The sequence below is a fragment of the Erpetoichthys calabaricus genome, chromosome 2 (genome assembly GCF_900747795.2).
Source record: "Erpetoichthys calabaricus chromosome 2, fErpCal1.3, whole genome shotgun sequence".
Lineage (NCBI taxonomy): Eukaryota > Metazoa > Chordata > Cladistia > Polypteriformes > Polypteridae > Erpetoichthys > Erpetoichthys calabaricus.
In genome coordinates, this window is record NC_041395.2 from 164,430,689 (window position 1) to 164,447,669 (window position 16,981).

Consider the following 16,981-nt stretch of genomic DNA (forward strand, 5'->3'; position numbering starts at 1 on the left):
ATAACAAACTACATAACTCTGTGACGACTTTTCATCACAATTTCTTATTTCCGAAGTATCCTCAACTTGTCCCTGTTTGTGACAATCAATAATGTGCGGCTTGACAACATCAGTGCTGTATGGATGCTTTCTATTTACAGCAGCTACATTGCATGCATTTTACTTCCAGGTGAACTCTCATTGGTTGTCATCTCTTGCACAAACAAAGCTTGTTTTGACATAAGTCAAAATCAAAGCTTTTTGATTTTGATGGGGTAAGTTGGAGGGTAAAAGTAATAGTATAGCATTATTTTTTAAATTATTACTGTGGTTGTCCATTTAATTGCAGTAGTGCACAATTACTGTAGGTACTGAAAATGAGCCTTTACCTGCTCCCTGAAAGCCTCGACTTGGTATGATACTTGAGTGTTGTGGAAGAGGGGGCCCCAGATGCGAGCCAATGTGCATCTGCCTTGCTTCTGAGGGAACCATTTCAGCAGGAGTTACAAGATCCCTTCACAGAGAGAGAAATGGAGCAGGGGAAGGAAAACATAAATTTATACAGATATGATGCAGGAGAAAACTAATATATCTAAACTGATACAAAGGTATTTAGTAAAATATGAAATGAAAACAACAAAAATTGTATCCGTTTGATCAAACTGAATCCAATCCCACATCACTGTCTTTGCTATAACACAAGCATGGAATCATTTCAGAGAGGCATACAATTCATATTCACACATCTTTAAGTGAATACTTATAAGTAGCTCCTTTCATCACATTGAATGATAATATGATTACAAAAAGGTAGAAAGCATTAATGAAACAGGTGCTTGTACACTTTCCAGGATAAACTGTGATTTTAAAGCCAAATAAAGAAAAAAATAGTAAGTTATGATCTAGTATTTCTGTTTATTAGGATTACCCAGAATTATGTCAGCATTTCCACAGTGAAGCATAATCTGCACTGGACACACTAGAGGAATTTTAATTTGCAGTACAGAGCAACTATTCAGACACTGTGTGGGATACATCAGCACATTTTCTCATGCCATGTGAGCATTTATGGAAATATCTTCCAAGACTTTAGTCCTCCTTTAGCATCTCTGTGTTCATCATTACAAAATTCTTCCAGAGGTTTAATTCATTCCTTAAATCAATCCAATGCTCCATTTTCTGTTCCTATATTTATAACACAGTTTGAGCAATGCCAAGACATGCATGCTTTACTGCTAAAGGCACTGTCTGTGATGTTAAGTGGCAAGAATGTATTTTTTCCCTTTTAAACTCAAAGGTAGAAGTTTTCTGACAAACACACTCCAGGGTTTTCTAAAAAAAATATTGAAATATTGCTAACTGCATGAAAAAATTAAGAAACAATACATTTAGAAGTCATTTATTTAGGGATTAACAGAAAGTTACTGTACTGTATATTACTTGGTCTAGAGCAACCTCAAGAGTAAAAGGTAAAGATCTTGATATAGAAAAGAAAGGAAAACTAATTACCAATGAAGACAGAGTGTTTACTCAAAAGATTACTTAAGCATTTTCAACTTAAATCTGTTATTGCATTCAGTTAGTAGTTATATAAGCATACTAGTACAACAAGTATTTAAGCATACATGTTACATGTATACACCAAAAACATAAGCGCACAAGTTCTCAACCTTCTTTTGTGTTTGCAGCCATAATTTAGTAAGTTTCCTGTCTAATTTCAAAAGACAAAAGCAGATTTCTATGTACTAAATGTTTATACTATATCAAGGGGCAGAACTAGTACGAAGCTATTTAGGGTAGATCTATACCTAAGCCACAGGATTTTCCACAGGGAGAAGACAATTTAAGAAAGTTTAGTAATAGCCAGATTAGGATAGAAAAGAGACTTAAACAGAAAACAACAAAGGCAAGTCATTGTGTTGTTTTACGAGACAGGCAAAACTGGATTATGTAAGTCCACAAAGACAGCTATGGCATCATTTAACTTTTTCAATCCATTCTACTGTGGGTAGAAGACAAATATAAAACAATGGGTGTTTATCATTTGAATTGTTCTCAGTATACAGCATATACAATGCATTATATAAATAGAGTACAGTAAATTATAAAAACCTGTAAAGAAATAATCACCTCTCCAAGAAACGAGGCTCAAATGGGGGAGCTATGGCCTGCATCCTTTGCTGTGCCGGGCTTATTAACTGAGCATTCATGGTCATTTGGTTCCTCATTAATACCTCCTGCCTTTGTCGCAGCTCTACAAAATAACACAAAAAAATGGGATGTTATCAAGCAAATTATGAACAATAAATGACTGATATAAAATACAAAAATTTAAAGCAGGATAGCTACCTGTAATATTAATTCACTCTAAATAAACTTTAGACACATGAATATACTGTTACAAAATATTAAAAGTCTACTCCTTTTCAAAATCATTTAGGACAATTCCTTTGTCAACACTGTAACATTTAGCATCTTCACTTTGACACAACATGGTGTTCATTCATTTCACTGGTGGTAAAGAAGTATTATCTCAGAAACTTCCAGCAAATGGGGCCTAATAATATTATTATCTCAATTCAAATATGCGGTGATATGCAAAACTAAAGAGAGAGAGAAACAGGAGAACATAACTCATTACTCTTACTGGTTTGCTTAAAGTAAAATTTTCTAGAAACTGAACACTCTAACCTCCTGCAGCCATATTGTTCACAAGTCGGTACCAATGCTTCTCTTCCAAATTTCCCTGCTCTCCCAGTGCAGACATCTTCCTTAAATGCTCCCGGGGTGTCATGTCACTTTGTGGATCTGATGTCCGGTGCTGCTTTTCTAAAACCACAAATAAGACACAAATACTTTAAGCATACACTTAAGCATACACTTAACAGAAGAACTACATCAAGTCTGATTATATGCCTAAAGGCCTTCTCCAACTTTCTATAGGCATGATTTGTATAGTACTGTAATTCTCCTGTTGTGGTATGAATCTGAATGTAAAGAGTCTTGAAAGACTTAGGGCTAAATTTATTTCAAAATAAACAAACCAAACATAACATGTATTATTAAACTCTAGACTGTTGCATACATTTTACTCGGGCATCATCTTACAAAGTCTTGTTGGCAAAATGGTAATCTGTATAAATCAATACAATAGGTTTATTGACTAGGACATTTACGACTGCAATGCATCGGCTCTAAGATACTGTTATTTTCAAGACATACTTGGCTATGATCAGTAAGTTTAAATAGGTTTGCCTCAAATACCCACAAATACCTTTTTAAAGTATACTATTCACCACTTCTTGTGCACATTGTTTTTTTTTTTATTTTGTATGCTTGCAAAAGTGAGTTCTTGATATTAACCTTTCAAAAATTTTCCAATTAAAATGCACATATTACAGTTTATGTGGTTTTCAGTTTCAATGATTTCAGGTCACAGACAAATTTCTCAGATATGGATGATAAGGTATGCGTGTTTAACATTCTGAACATAAGACAGCCATGCTGAGTAAAACAGAATTTGTATTTAGATGTATTTATTGAAATTTATTTTCAGAATGACTCACAAATTAAAAGTATAAAGACAAATACTAGGGCAACAATATCAGTACAAATTATCCCCAACTGAAACACCACACTTCACTTTTTCAAACATTCAAATAGTATTAAAGGTTAAAAGCTATTGAATCATAGACTATGAAAAGCAAAAAAAAAATCCCTGATCCGTATACTTATACCTTACGTATAACTTATGTGATGTAGCATTTTTTAAAATGATGCTTTCTTTAATTAAGCAAGTTTAAATTGAAAAAAGTAAAAATGTGAATATGGATAGAGCTTTTGCATGAAAAATGAATCCTTTATCCAAAAAGTCCATTGAGGCCTAATATACATTGTTTAAATGAATATTAAAAATAATCATAAGAAGCAATGATGTCTAAATTTTAAATGAAAATGCACATTAATCACACAATAATCTGATTCAAAAATGCTACAATTAGAGCATATTTAAAATTATAACTTGTCAAAAGAAGGAAATTTTTATTATGGTTTTTCTTTCAGCTTTCTCCGGTTAACATTTAAAAGCAAGTATGTCCTGTCTATTGCTGCCAAAGGTTTAAAGCTGGCCACTTACCTGAGGGTGAATGACTTTGCACACTGTTGTCTGAAAGCAAGCTTTCCGTCTCGGGCAATTGTCGTTTTCTTCCTGCTTCAAAGCAAACAAAACCCAGCCGTGAAACATCAAAGCATTCCATCTTGATGCTACAGTTCAACAATTACATCTGAAATGCTAAAACAACGGTGAAGAGAAACCCTGAAGTAACAAGATGAACAGATACAGACTGGGAAACCCCCACATTACAAACAACACACAGTTTGAAACACCACCAAAATGCCTAGGATCGATTATATGGTTTCAAAATAAGGTAAACTGCAATGCACTCATTTGAGAATATTGACTTGCTACAGTCACAAAGGGGATGGCCTATTTTATTTTTTTAATCAGTAAAAACTGTGTAGAAGTAAAAATTACTAGCTACCTTTGATGTCGACTGCAGTTGGGATTTAGCTGCAGAGACACTGCACACATCCTGTGTAGATAGTTCAAATCTTGCACCTACGGCAAGATGTGTTAAACCAGGGTTAAAGGCGTTATCATTCTAAATCAGTATTTTTGTTTATCATTAGCATGGCTTCAGTCACCACTCTTGCTTAAATGATTTTGTTTTCGGGCTTGAAAAAGTGAAAACCAAGGGCTTAAAAATATTTGCTATGCCACAAACATAATACTAAATAAATAAAAAATATATTTGATTTAACACTATATTATGTATATGTAAGGATGTTTATGCCCTTCAAACTAAATGATTCTTAAAATATGAATATGTCTTACTTGTGTCTGGGCACAGCAATGTACCAGCACACTGTTCCTGCCATGCACCCAGTACTGCTAGACTAGGCTTTGGCCCACCATAAACTGAATTAGATTTGGCTTGTTGGAGAATGGTACTGTATGTTATTTTGCTGTATAGTGGTGCTTTGCGTCACATTAAATCTGCACTGGAAAGCCAGTGGCATTTGTTTTTTTTAATTTATTTAAAAAGTATAGTACACACAGCATGTGTGTGGATATCATTTCCTTTTTCCTCACTTTCATCTGGGAGAGGATACATATTTACCATAGCTAAAAGTATTATATTTTAAGGACAACAAAGTTCACTGCTTTGTTACATAGTGTAAATCATATTGGCCTTTACCAGCCCAAAACACTTGCACATCACCTTTAACTAAACCTTTATTCAATACATAATTCATTTTTTCTCTAATCTATTGTAGCCTGTCCTACTAGGCAAGAACCAACCCTATACATGGCACACTTAAGCAACACATACATGAACCACAGTACACCACTCACCCTCCTAGCACAGTGCATCAAATAAATCAAAAATACACACCAGAGAGGAAAACTGAAATACGTGGAGTAAAAACCAGACAGACAATGGAGGAACATACAAACAATGCCAGGACTGAGATTCAAGCCCTGGCCTCTGAAGATGTGAGGTGGCAGTGCTTGACACTGTGCTAACTGCTTCCAATATTATCTTTACTTTCATCTTAATAAGAACTTCCATCCATTTTCTAACCTACTTATCCATAAAATAAGCCAGTCCCTAGTCTAACAGCATTTGGCAGATGGTTGCCCTTTCACCCAGGACATGGGTCAGTCCACTGAAGTGCACATTCACATCTGAAGAGCCAATATGAAGTTGTCAGTTTACTTAAAATGCATAATTCTGGGAAGAAAACTGGAGTACGTATGTAAAGACCTACATTGACATGGGAAGAACCTTGTACTCTGGAGTTTTGAGACAGTATGCTTAAAAAGTGAAATGTTGTCAAAATGCAATCAGGGACTAGTTTTCTCACCTTTGTGAAACAAGATTCCCCTTCTGAAGTTTTTTTTTGTTTAAAAGTAAAAACAGTATTGTCTTTCACAATGTTTTGTGCTATAGGGCCCGCCACAATGTGGGACAAAGACACATTTTCCTTTGATTGACTCCTCTACTCCACAGTTTAAAATTACAAATCATATAGTTCAGATGTGATAAAAAAGTGCATATTGCAGACTTTCACTTAGGGGTTTTTGATCATAGCATGTAGACATGACAACATTTTTACACCCCCCAACCCCCCCATTTCACAGCACCATAATGTTTGGGAGATAGCAATGTTAGTTAAAGCAGTCATATTTAGTACTTTGTTGCATAGAATTTATTGTGCAACTGCTGTTAGCAGTTACATTATCAATGAAGATAACTGTGCCAATACCTATGGCAGCCATGCATGCCCAGGCTATAACACTCCCACCACCAAGTTTAACAGATAAGGTTGTATGCTTTGGATCCTGGGCAGTTCCTTTTGTCTGTCCACTTCACTGCTACCATCACTATGATACAGGTTCCTCTTTGTCTTGTCTGCCCACAAGACCTTTTTCTAGAATTCTGCAGGCTCTTTTGAGTATATTTTGTGCAAACTGTAATCTGGCCATTCTGTTCAGGTGGCTAACTGTGGGAGCATTCTTGTGTGTAGACTTTGAAAATGAAATTGCAAATGGTTTTATTTCATTTTAATTTTCGCAGCATTCTTGTCTGCAGACTTTGAAAATAAAAAAAAAGAGAGATTGCATTTTCATTTTATAACTGTAGAGAAAAGTCAAGCAAAATGACACATTTTATTGGCTAACTAAAACTACATTTTGCCTGAAGAAGGGGCCTGAGTTGCCGCAAAAGCTTGCATATTGTAATCTTTTTAGTTAGCCAATAAAAGGTGTCATTTTGCTTGACTTTTCTCTACGTTCATAATGGCTAACACGGTACAACACCCTAGTACTACATTTTATAACTATAATTTTTGCTTTATTTTTGCAGAAAATACCTCCCATAGGCTAACTAGTGGTTTGCCTCTTACAGTGTGGCCTCTACAGTTCTGTTCATGATTTCTTCTGTGGATAGTAGTCTCTGACACATATACATCAGCTTCCTGAGGACTGTTTCTGATCTGTCAGACAGGTGTTTGGTGCTTTTTCTTTACTGCAGTGAGGATTCTTCGGTCATCAGCAGAGGAGTTCTTCCTTGGCCTACCAGTCCCTTTTTCGATTATTAAGCTCTCTAGTGTATTCGAGACAGTGGATTTAGGCAATTCCATGATTTTACCAATGTAGCTAACAGTTTTATTCTTGTTTTTCAGCTTCATAATGGCTTCTTTAAATTTCATCGGCACAGCTCTTGTTCTCATTTTAAACAATGGCAACTACATACTCCAGAACCAAGCCTGGGTATCTTATGCCTGCACTGAAGAAGCAATTAAACACACCTGAGTAATCACAAACACCTGTGACACCACTTGTCCCAAACATTATGATGCCCAGAAATGGGGGTCAATGGATAAAAAGTGTAATTTCTCCATGGTGTGACCAAAATATAGGTAAATACCCTAATTTTGAAGTCTGCAATGTGACTTTAATCACGCCTGAATTGTCTGAGTTGTAATTTTAAGCTGAGCAGAAAATGTATCTTTGACTCAAACATTACGGAGGGCACTGTATATTTTTAAATAATGATAACATTTATGCCTATTCTGTAACCACTGGTTGCAAATAAAGAAACAATTCTTGATAGGAAGCCAGTTTGTCAAAGGACACACTCAATTACATAACTACAGGATAAGCATTCAAAATGGAAAAATAAAACAGCTATTAAAATGAGGAAAAGGAAAATGAACTGTATTGTAATGACATTTTTCACGTTACAAGACGCTTTGAACATTTAACAGGTACATATTTTTGTTCAACATTTTATTAATTCGACTTTCAAATTTCCCACAAAGAGTCTAGTGAATAAAGTATCTATCAATCTATCTAGTGTGTTTTTAGGTTTTCTGGACTTTTTTTTTTTTTTCTTCAGATTTTGTAACATTTGTCATTGGCAAATCCCTATCACTTTTCACGGTCATTTGCATTTTCTTGGAAAGAAAAATGCTTCTGCTCGATAGAAAAATGACACCTTGTGCAAACTACAATGTACAGTATATGCCAACGTATTCTAACTGGGTATAGCTTAAATACTTGTTTATTTCTCTTAAATGCAGATGAAAAACTAAAAGGCAACAGGGTTACTAGGTAAGCCTCACTTGTAGATTGTGACAAAAGCCATCACTTTGAAAATACTCCTCTATAAGGCCCTTTTTTGTATAAGGAACAAATGTTTAGACTGACTCAAAGGCATATTGAAAGAGTGATGACATACCTGTCATTTATACACCAATTCTACATCAAGAAAGGGACAATAGGCAGTGTATTTAGAGTCTTAATGAATAGATTCAGTGATATATCTAATATGCATAAAACATTCACCACATCAGAATGCTTCCAAGGAGAAGAACAGAGAAATCACGAACACCGGGCACTGATATTGTGAAATCAGTGACAAAATGTACATCTACTACCAGCAAACAAAACTTCGAGCATGGCTGGCAAAACCATGGTCACAGGGATAAATTGGTCTGCCAAGACATCCTCTAAAATAATGTATGTTGTATTTTTTATGTTAATAATATCAGCCATCAACTGTTTCTCTTAAGAGTCCATAAATGGTCTGCCTGATACACAACATAAATTTAGAAAATGAAGTAGGATACATGTATGGATTATTATAAAGAGACTCAATAATAGCTCATCCCTTTTCCATTCAGCAAAGTACTGTGTCAGTTCTCGTGACTAATATGGGAATATGTTTAATCAAACCTTTAACAGAGAGTATGTAGATCAGGGTAATTACATTCACGGCATTCGTAGTCTGAATCACAATCTGATGCTGTCAAATAAACGAACCACACGCCATGGCGCAATGTTAGGGGCTTTGCCTCTAGCGCTGACGTCCGAGGTTCGATTCCCGAGAGGGAGTGCAGCAGAATGTGTACGCCTGATGAGCCCAGAATTAGGGCAAAACATGTGTCGCGTACTCTTTGCATTATTTGACAGTAAACTATTTCAACCATTCTATGATCTGCTTCTCACAACTGAGGGCATCGTGGCAGATGTTAGCCGACTTGCTGACCAACCACAAGCGTTACCTGGTAGGTAACCACCCATACAATCAGATTGTGATTCAGACTACGAATGCCGTGAATGTAATTACCCCGATCTACATGCTGTCAAATAAATGAACCACACGCCGTGGCGCAACGTTAGGGGCTTCGCCTCTAGCGCTGACGTCCGAGGTTCGATTCCCAAGAGGGAGTGCAGTAGAGTGTGTATGCCTGATGAGCCCAGAATTAAGGCGAAACACGTATCGCGTACTCTTTGCATTATTTGACAGTAAACTATTTCAACCATATATATATATATATATATATATATATATATATATATAAATGAAAAAGAGAAACACAGGCCCAAATTATACCAGAAGTACCATATTCCTCAACCCGGGTTTAAATATGTCTGACATCTAAAAGAATTAATTTGGATTATCTTGGACTATTGTAGTGTCTACAGCAAAGAGTTCGCCATAACACAACATTTGTGAAAAGTAAGAGGTACTGTAGTTTTCCATAGAAGAGCTCATTAAAATTTTCTTTCAGTGTCTGCTGAGTAAACTCCTGATAAAGCTAACATTTTTAAACTTATATCAAACTGTAACTCACCTCACTGTTGATATGGTACAGGACATGGCAGAATAGCATGATTAGAACATTTTCAAGACTATGCAAGTTAAAACAGAAGATAAGAATAGTCAGTGTTTTGTTATAATTTTTTAGTTTAACTAGTGACAGGTTAATTAGCGTAACTGAGTGTTTTACCAAAGTGAACGGATTTAGTACTGACACATTAGGTGTTTGTCAAATTGCTCCTTTAGGTAAAAAGCTAAAGCTAATTTCCTGCTTGGAACAAATAAAATACTAACGATCTAAAACGTTACCACTAATCTACTGTAGTATGACACAATCTAGAATACATATATAGACAGAGAGACAACCAACCATTCTAATAGGTATCAAAGTTTGGTCCTCGGCTCTTGCAAGTTACATTTTGGCCCATTAGCCAAGAAACTTTGGCCATCTCTGTTCTAGACCATGACAAATTAATTATAAATCTTGTGTCATCCAAGTTATCTGTAAAATATTTTTCATTAAAATAATGTTGGTGAATTTCATTTGTAGTAGCATGTCAATTTACTTACATTCTTTTTCTTCTTAGTGTACCTCAGTACTGCAGCATTTTTAATAATCTGCATAAATTCTATTTGAAGATGCTGGCTCTGCATAAATTAAAGAAAGCCTTGATGAGACTAAGGATGTAATGTCCAGGAAAAAGCTGATAATGGTTGTCAGATCATGATCAAGCTACTGAGCAGCAGTGGCCAACGGCTTTTGTAAGTATTAAATTTGACCAGAAGGGCAATTATCTGATTCATCCCTTTTTTATGCTGACAAGTGACCCATAGTTCCTTATGGAAAACAAATAATCTTGCTGTACGCTAATCCTCTGTTAGTCCAAAGTCTGCCAGTGACATCTGTTGAAAACAAGCTCATAGATACAAGTTGTCAGCCCCCCTCCCTCCACTTCCCAAAATCCTATTAGCTAAATCCTGGCTATACACCACTTTAAAGAGATGTGTTTGAGTTAATCTCAAGCTTTGGAGTTTTACCCTCAGCAAACCCTCTTTCTAAGTATCTTGAACCATACACCAAGTGCTAATCATGTCTCCCACCCCTGTCCTGAAAACACCTTTATAAAAAGACTCCTGCCAATCGGATTATAAAAAGCACCCCTTACAGTAGTTGCTAACATTCAGCATTTAGTGCAAAAGCATAATAATTATAAAACAGGATAGGTCTGCAGGGTGAAAAGAGGCTTAAGAAAATACATACACGCTAAGCAAGAACAACCTCTTTACAGTACATGAGACTGGACAAAAGCTACCCCATAGAGCAGTATTAAGATTTCTACTTTAGCATGGAAATATTTAACTTTTTTCAAATTCACAAATAAAAAAATAAAAGACTTATTTTGTTGGAATATAGATTCTGATTTAATTGGCGTCTCTTGGGACCACAGTAGTATTCACAGTCATCATGTTATCCCCAAGTCCATGTCTCCCCATTCAGAAGGTTAACGATAAGCTTTAGCACTCCATTACTCTGTAATATGTAGAGCTGATGCAAAAAAAAAAACAATGTATGCGTGTTTTTTTTTTTGTCAAAAGGTGAAAATAAATTATTATATTTGTTTCTGCTATTAAACACCTATTTGACAATGGCTTTAAAAGTAATGTATCTTGTAATTAGACAAATACCATCCATGTGAGCATAGTTAATGCGTTTCACAAATTAGATGTTCAATCCAGGTACAGGATATGATTAAAAAAAGAAAAGAAATAAACACTAAAATCCTGTCATGCCATAGTAACAACAAGGACCTAAGACCGATCATGTTGTAGTGGGAGCTAAATAAATGCCATTCACCAGTAGCTTTAATCAACATGAGGGAGTGAAAGCTACTTTGTAAAAATGAATGAGAAAACACCACCGTGTAAAAAGATGCAAAGCTGCAATAGATTTTTCTAAAATACTCATGGTCATAATCTCTGTCAAACTGATCTCAACAAATATTTACATAATATGAGGGTGTGTGTGTCATGTATATGATCATGTCTTTTCTTTTAAAATTACCAGTAATTTAGAATGATCTGCAGAATTTTACTATCATTTTGACACAAAGTATGTATCATTTATCAACACAAAAATTAATTTCATATTACATACAATAAAATAGTGAGAAACTCCTGTGACCCAGAAAATGCACATGCAGGTAATTGGATAAATGGAAAAATACAACATTGCAAAACAATAAAAATATGAAAAAATAAAGAGCTGAATGACTTTTCTAATACCTGCCTCAGTAAACCAGGGGCTTGTTTTAATCAATGTTGCTATTTAAAATTTTCTGGACTGAAGGAACCTATGCAAATTATCAAAGAACTCTGACTGATAGCCCCTCATACTTTCCATTATACTCACCAGCTGCGCTAGAAATAGTCCCTGGCAGATACTTCTTTATACCTGCCTCTTCTTGATCATTCTTTACTTTCAAAAGGACTCCATCAAAATAGCTAAATGATGCAATGGAGAAAGAAAAAAACATGGGAAAATAAATCTTTACTGTTTGAGCTCCAATCATCATTTTTTAACAATATCTAAAAGCTGCTTGGCACGGTGGTGCAGTGAATAGCACTTTGAATCTAGGCACAAGTACTTCCACAGAGCAGATCTTGTGATCTTCCCATTTATATTAATTTACTTTTTATGTTCATACGTACTTTACATACAGGCTAGAAAACATTTCCACTAAAATCTGCCATCATTACTTTACCTATGAAAAGTTTTATAGAGACTGTAGTAGGCATATACAGTACATCAGTTAGATGTCCATTCAAGCCTTTGCAGATTAGGAAACCGTCAGACTTTGTAGACCAAACTGTTTAGTACATCGGTGTCACACTAAAAGTATATTGTCTGCTATTGTTTAAAATGGTGAGAAAATAAAGACTTATGGTACCTGTAAGAAATATGGCACATAACATTTTTATTCACAGGCTCGTTGTCAAATGTCACTCAATATTTGAATTTTTAGTCATTTTAGTCTTTCTAACAGATATGTTAAGACTTTGCAAAAGCAGCACATAATGATCATAAAAAAGTATTTGTAGCTAGACCACAGAAATGTTCTGTGTATGAAATAATGCTGCTGCTACACAAACTATGTATCCACTATAAGTACAAAGTGAATGTGCACAGAGAAAAAAAACCAAATACACATAACCTACCATATGAAATTATCTGAAATGTTTACAAATTATTTTTCTCATTATTTGCAGTGACTAACAAAGTTGCTCTGCTCCAGAAGACTGAGCTTGATTTGTGTGTAGTTTGCACTGTCTCAGTTTATCTATGTGGGCTTTTTCTATTGGGTATTCTGGTTTTCTTCACGCATTCCATGGACGTGAAGGTTAGGTAGACAGGTAACTCTAAATTGGCCCGGCACGAGTAAGTAACGGTGGATGCATGCAAGAATATGCTTTGCGGTTAGAAGGTGCCCTGCCTTGTGTCCAATGCTGCAAAGGCAGACTGCAGTTTCTCATAGTCCTGTGACTGGATTAAGCAAATTTGAAAAACGGATTGATAAATGGATCTGAAAATTGTCAGACTATCTTTATTAGACTTTTTCCCAAATAATCAGAAACTAGTTTAGGTAGTTTTAATTCTTGAAATACTACATTTATGATAGCAAAGTCAATTATAGCTATAAGCACATCTTAAATTTGCTGATTACACAACTTTGAGTAGCATTTATAGGAAATATATTAAATATTTGATGTCTGTTGGCATCATGTCTTTGTACTTGATGCTAACAGATTAGTAAAAAATTGTGATTGACTCCATGAAGTGCAGTGTTTGTCACTCTTCCAGAATTAGTAATAGTATTGAATTTAAAATGTTAATAGTTTTAAAGGCACACTTCTATTCATCCTGTGTTGGACAGCAATATTTAAACCAGCCTTAAGGATAAAACTCTCTACTTCCTGTAAAGACTGGGCAAAAATAATATCCAAATAGCTAGCCTAAAGGTTAAAGGATGTACTATTGATAATATAAATTGTTGGATTACAGGTTATAGCAAAGTCTGATACAACACCATACCTGTCCCAAACTGTGATGTATTAGAAGTAAATAAATAAAAATATCATAGTAATGTTTATTTATATCAAACTTTATCATACTAAAACTCTTGACATTATTTATTAAATACAATTCAAGCAGACAATCTTCTAGCATCAGAAAAGATATAAAATGATTTAAAGACAGTTTATAACCTTTAAGAGTTTGTATTTTAAACAGTTACATAGATTGCATTTGCATTTTTTAGTTTCTTGTTGTACTTTATCCCATAAATTACCCTAGGATATATTACCTGCTGGTAAACTCTTACTGAAGTTATGGTTATTAGTTTTGTCACTACTAAATAAAAGCTCTTGTGAGGAAGAATACACTTATAGCATAAGATCATGAATTTAAGGCTATAGGGTAACATATCTAAGCAAAACTTGCAGCTGATGAAATACACTGGTTTCTTTATTTAGATAGTTACTAAAAAATGCACAGAATGTGTGCAATTTTAAACTCTGCATATAAACACGTTCTTCTAAACCATCAACTGCTAACTCTCATCCTAACTTAGACAAGGGTTAAATGAATAGTACATTTTAATGTGTTAAAATGTGTTAAATTCCTTAATATTAAGAACATGGTTCCTTGTCTAAATCTTGCATTATTTTCAGAAATATTATTAGGTAATGGACATCTATTGATGAACAGTGATTTTTCTAATATTATATATATTATTTATTTTTCTATTATTGTATATTTACTTAATGCCTTTATTCAAGATAGCTTACAAGCTTGCTCGGAGCCACACAGTGAGCTGGAGGCAGGAATTAAACTGGCAACCTTGGATCTAAATTCCTCTCCTTTAGCCACTACACTACACTTATTCTTCATCTTTAAAATCTTTTATTATCATGTCAAATGCTCCCTTCCCCACTGGTACAGTGGGTTTCAAATGTAAAACCACAAACACACAAACTTGATTCTGACTAAATAACAAAAAAACAAACTTTTTGTATATTATAATTGGCATACTACATTCCAAAGAAACATTCAGACAAACAGTAAACTTTTTAAACTTTTTAAAAATGTTTTAGATTGAAGGAGCCAGCAAGTATCTCAGAAGTGTTTAGATCAAGGCAAGAAACAACCCTGCCTTTAACCTAAATTTACTCTAATATTTAAAAGCACATGTCATACCTACAAAGTTTTGGCACAAGCTGAAAAAAATTTAAAAAATGCATCGTTTGAAGGCAATTTTGAATTTGCAAATTACTCACCTAAATTGTGGGCTAACAGTAAAAAGCAAGTGTATTTTCCCAAGTGAGAATTTCAAGTCTTAAAATAAAGCACTTTCACTTTAAAGCAAGCTATCCGCACACAATACAGCACAATGGCCAAACCTGCTCATTCCATACCACAGAAATGTGTTAAATGAACAGTCTGCTTCAAATACAAACTTATTTGATCTTCCTTAGCTTTCTTCATCCACTCTTGTTGAATCCTCCCTTTTCTGACATCATAGTGATCTGCGTTCCAATATGATGCTGCTCAGTGGTGAAATGTAATTACACAAATAGTGCCTAAGCTGGCAGGCTAACCCTCTTCCAACATTTACCCTACTAATCTCTTGTTAGAGTTTAAGACAGCAGGGGAGATAGACAGTGTCCAATACTATGGCAAGCAGTAGTTTTATATACATAAGATTACTTTTGGGAAGTCAATTCCAAATAATGTCAACTAACCAGTATATAAAATGGGCCTAAATCACTCTTACTAAAGAACTATTGGTGTTAATGTTAAAGAAATGAATTGGGAGATTAAAAAGTTGACCTGTGAGATTGTCAGCTTCTAGTTTGCACCAATCCTACTAAATGTGTTGTAAGGATCATCTTCTCAGACTCTTTAATCTGACAGTTTGTTCTTAAATGCTTATTGCCTGTTGAGCACTACCTAGAATTACCATTTTAAAATATGGTTAGTGCTAGGGCATTATTCTATACATAGGGACTCTGGATTTGCCTCAGCTCTCTTCTTGTGCTTTTCATGGTATTCAGAAAATAAATGACTAACACAAAAGGATCTCTCCACAAGAGAGGCAATGTGCCTAGATAAGCCAATTTACCTTTATGCTAAAATTTATAATTTTGCCAAAATTACTCATTTCGACCTATAATTACTGTAGGTTATAGATTGCACATACTGTATATTGTACACATAAATTTGCAATTACACTTTAATACATAGCAGATTTAGCGTATCAAAAAAAATATAAGAGCGATCAGGATAACATTCTGTGCTTCCCAACATCGTATAAATTGTATATGCTCTCAAGAAAAAGCTGTAAGTCTCAAGTTTTAGGAACTTGATGGGCAAATTGATATTTTAGAAGATTAGGTTCCTGTGGAGAGCAACAATAATTAATTCCAAAGTTTACCCATATTAAAGTGAAAATCAGAAGTAAATCATTTTGAATTCATACTGATTGCAAAAACTACTTTGGTATGTGTTTTCTAGGTCATGATTTGGTAAAAGTAAGCAGTAACAAAGGTACAACATACATAAATAAGGAAGAAAGAGAAACTTACAGTACCACATGACAGATTTCACCCCTGAAATTGAACAGACAACTACACTGTGTTCAAGCACAAACAAGTCTGACTCCAGCTATGGATACTAGTTTACATTCTGTGGAGAGTTTTATACTGTATAATTTGTATTGCCTAAGGCAAGTCTTCTTGAAAAGATGACCTATTAAAATAGAACTTTACTTTTTACAAGGACAGTGGATCTGAAGTAGTTTAATTTTCTCCCAAATTTTGATTCACTCATAAACCTGTCTGTTTTTTTACTTTCTCGTATACATAGTATAGAGAAAGTATAGGAATCGTGAAAAAATTCGACCTTGAGATTTTGATGAATCTTGACATTTGAGACCTTCCTGAGTCAGAAAATACCATTTTTGAAATTATGTCCGTTTGTGTGTCTGTGTGTAAACAAGAAAACTTGAAAACGTTTTGACCTAGGTCAATGAGATTTTGTACACCTGTTTTATATCAAAAATAAGGAATCATATCTACTTTTTGGCCACTTCTGGCAACCAGAAATGCTACTTTAACTGAATACTTTCACGAATTTTCAAGTAAACTACAGTTAGAATTATAGATAGATGATTTAAATTTTGTATAGATATTTATAATGATTAAAAGCAAACAGATATGAAATTTGAGAAAAATTACTCAACTGGAAATAGTATTTTATTTAAACAACCATCCAA

At 34.6% G+C, this 16,981-nt stretch overlaps 1 protein-coding gene across 2 annotated transcripts in view; it reads right to left on the bottom strand.

The window, feature by feature from the left end:
- Positions 1-16,981, bottom strand: part of samd7 (sterile alpha motif domain containing 7) — a 65,468-nt gene that overhangs the window by 5,851 nt on the left and 42,636 nt on the right. Inside the window, exons 4-8 of one of the 2 annotated variants that reach the window (XM_028794742.2) lie at positions 12,061-12,152; positions 4,115-4,186; positions 2,671-2,808; positions 2,110-2,233; positions 369-493 (exon numbers count right to left, since the gene is read on the bottom strand). In XM_028794742.2, the coding sequence (XP_028650575.2) occupies positions 369-493; positions 2,110-2,233; positions 2,671-2,808; positions 4,115-4,186; positions 12,061-12,152 (551 nt within the window). Of the gene's footprint in view, positions 1-368; positions 494-2,109; positions 2,234-2,670; positions 2,809-4,114; positions 4,190-12,060; positions 12,153-16,981 lie in introns of both variants that reach the window. The other variant, XM_028794741.2, reaches the window with a different exon arrangement.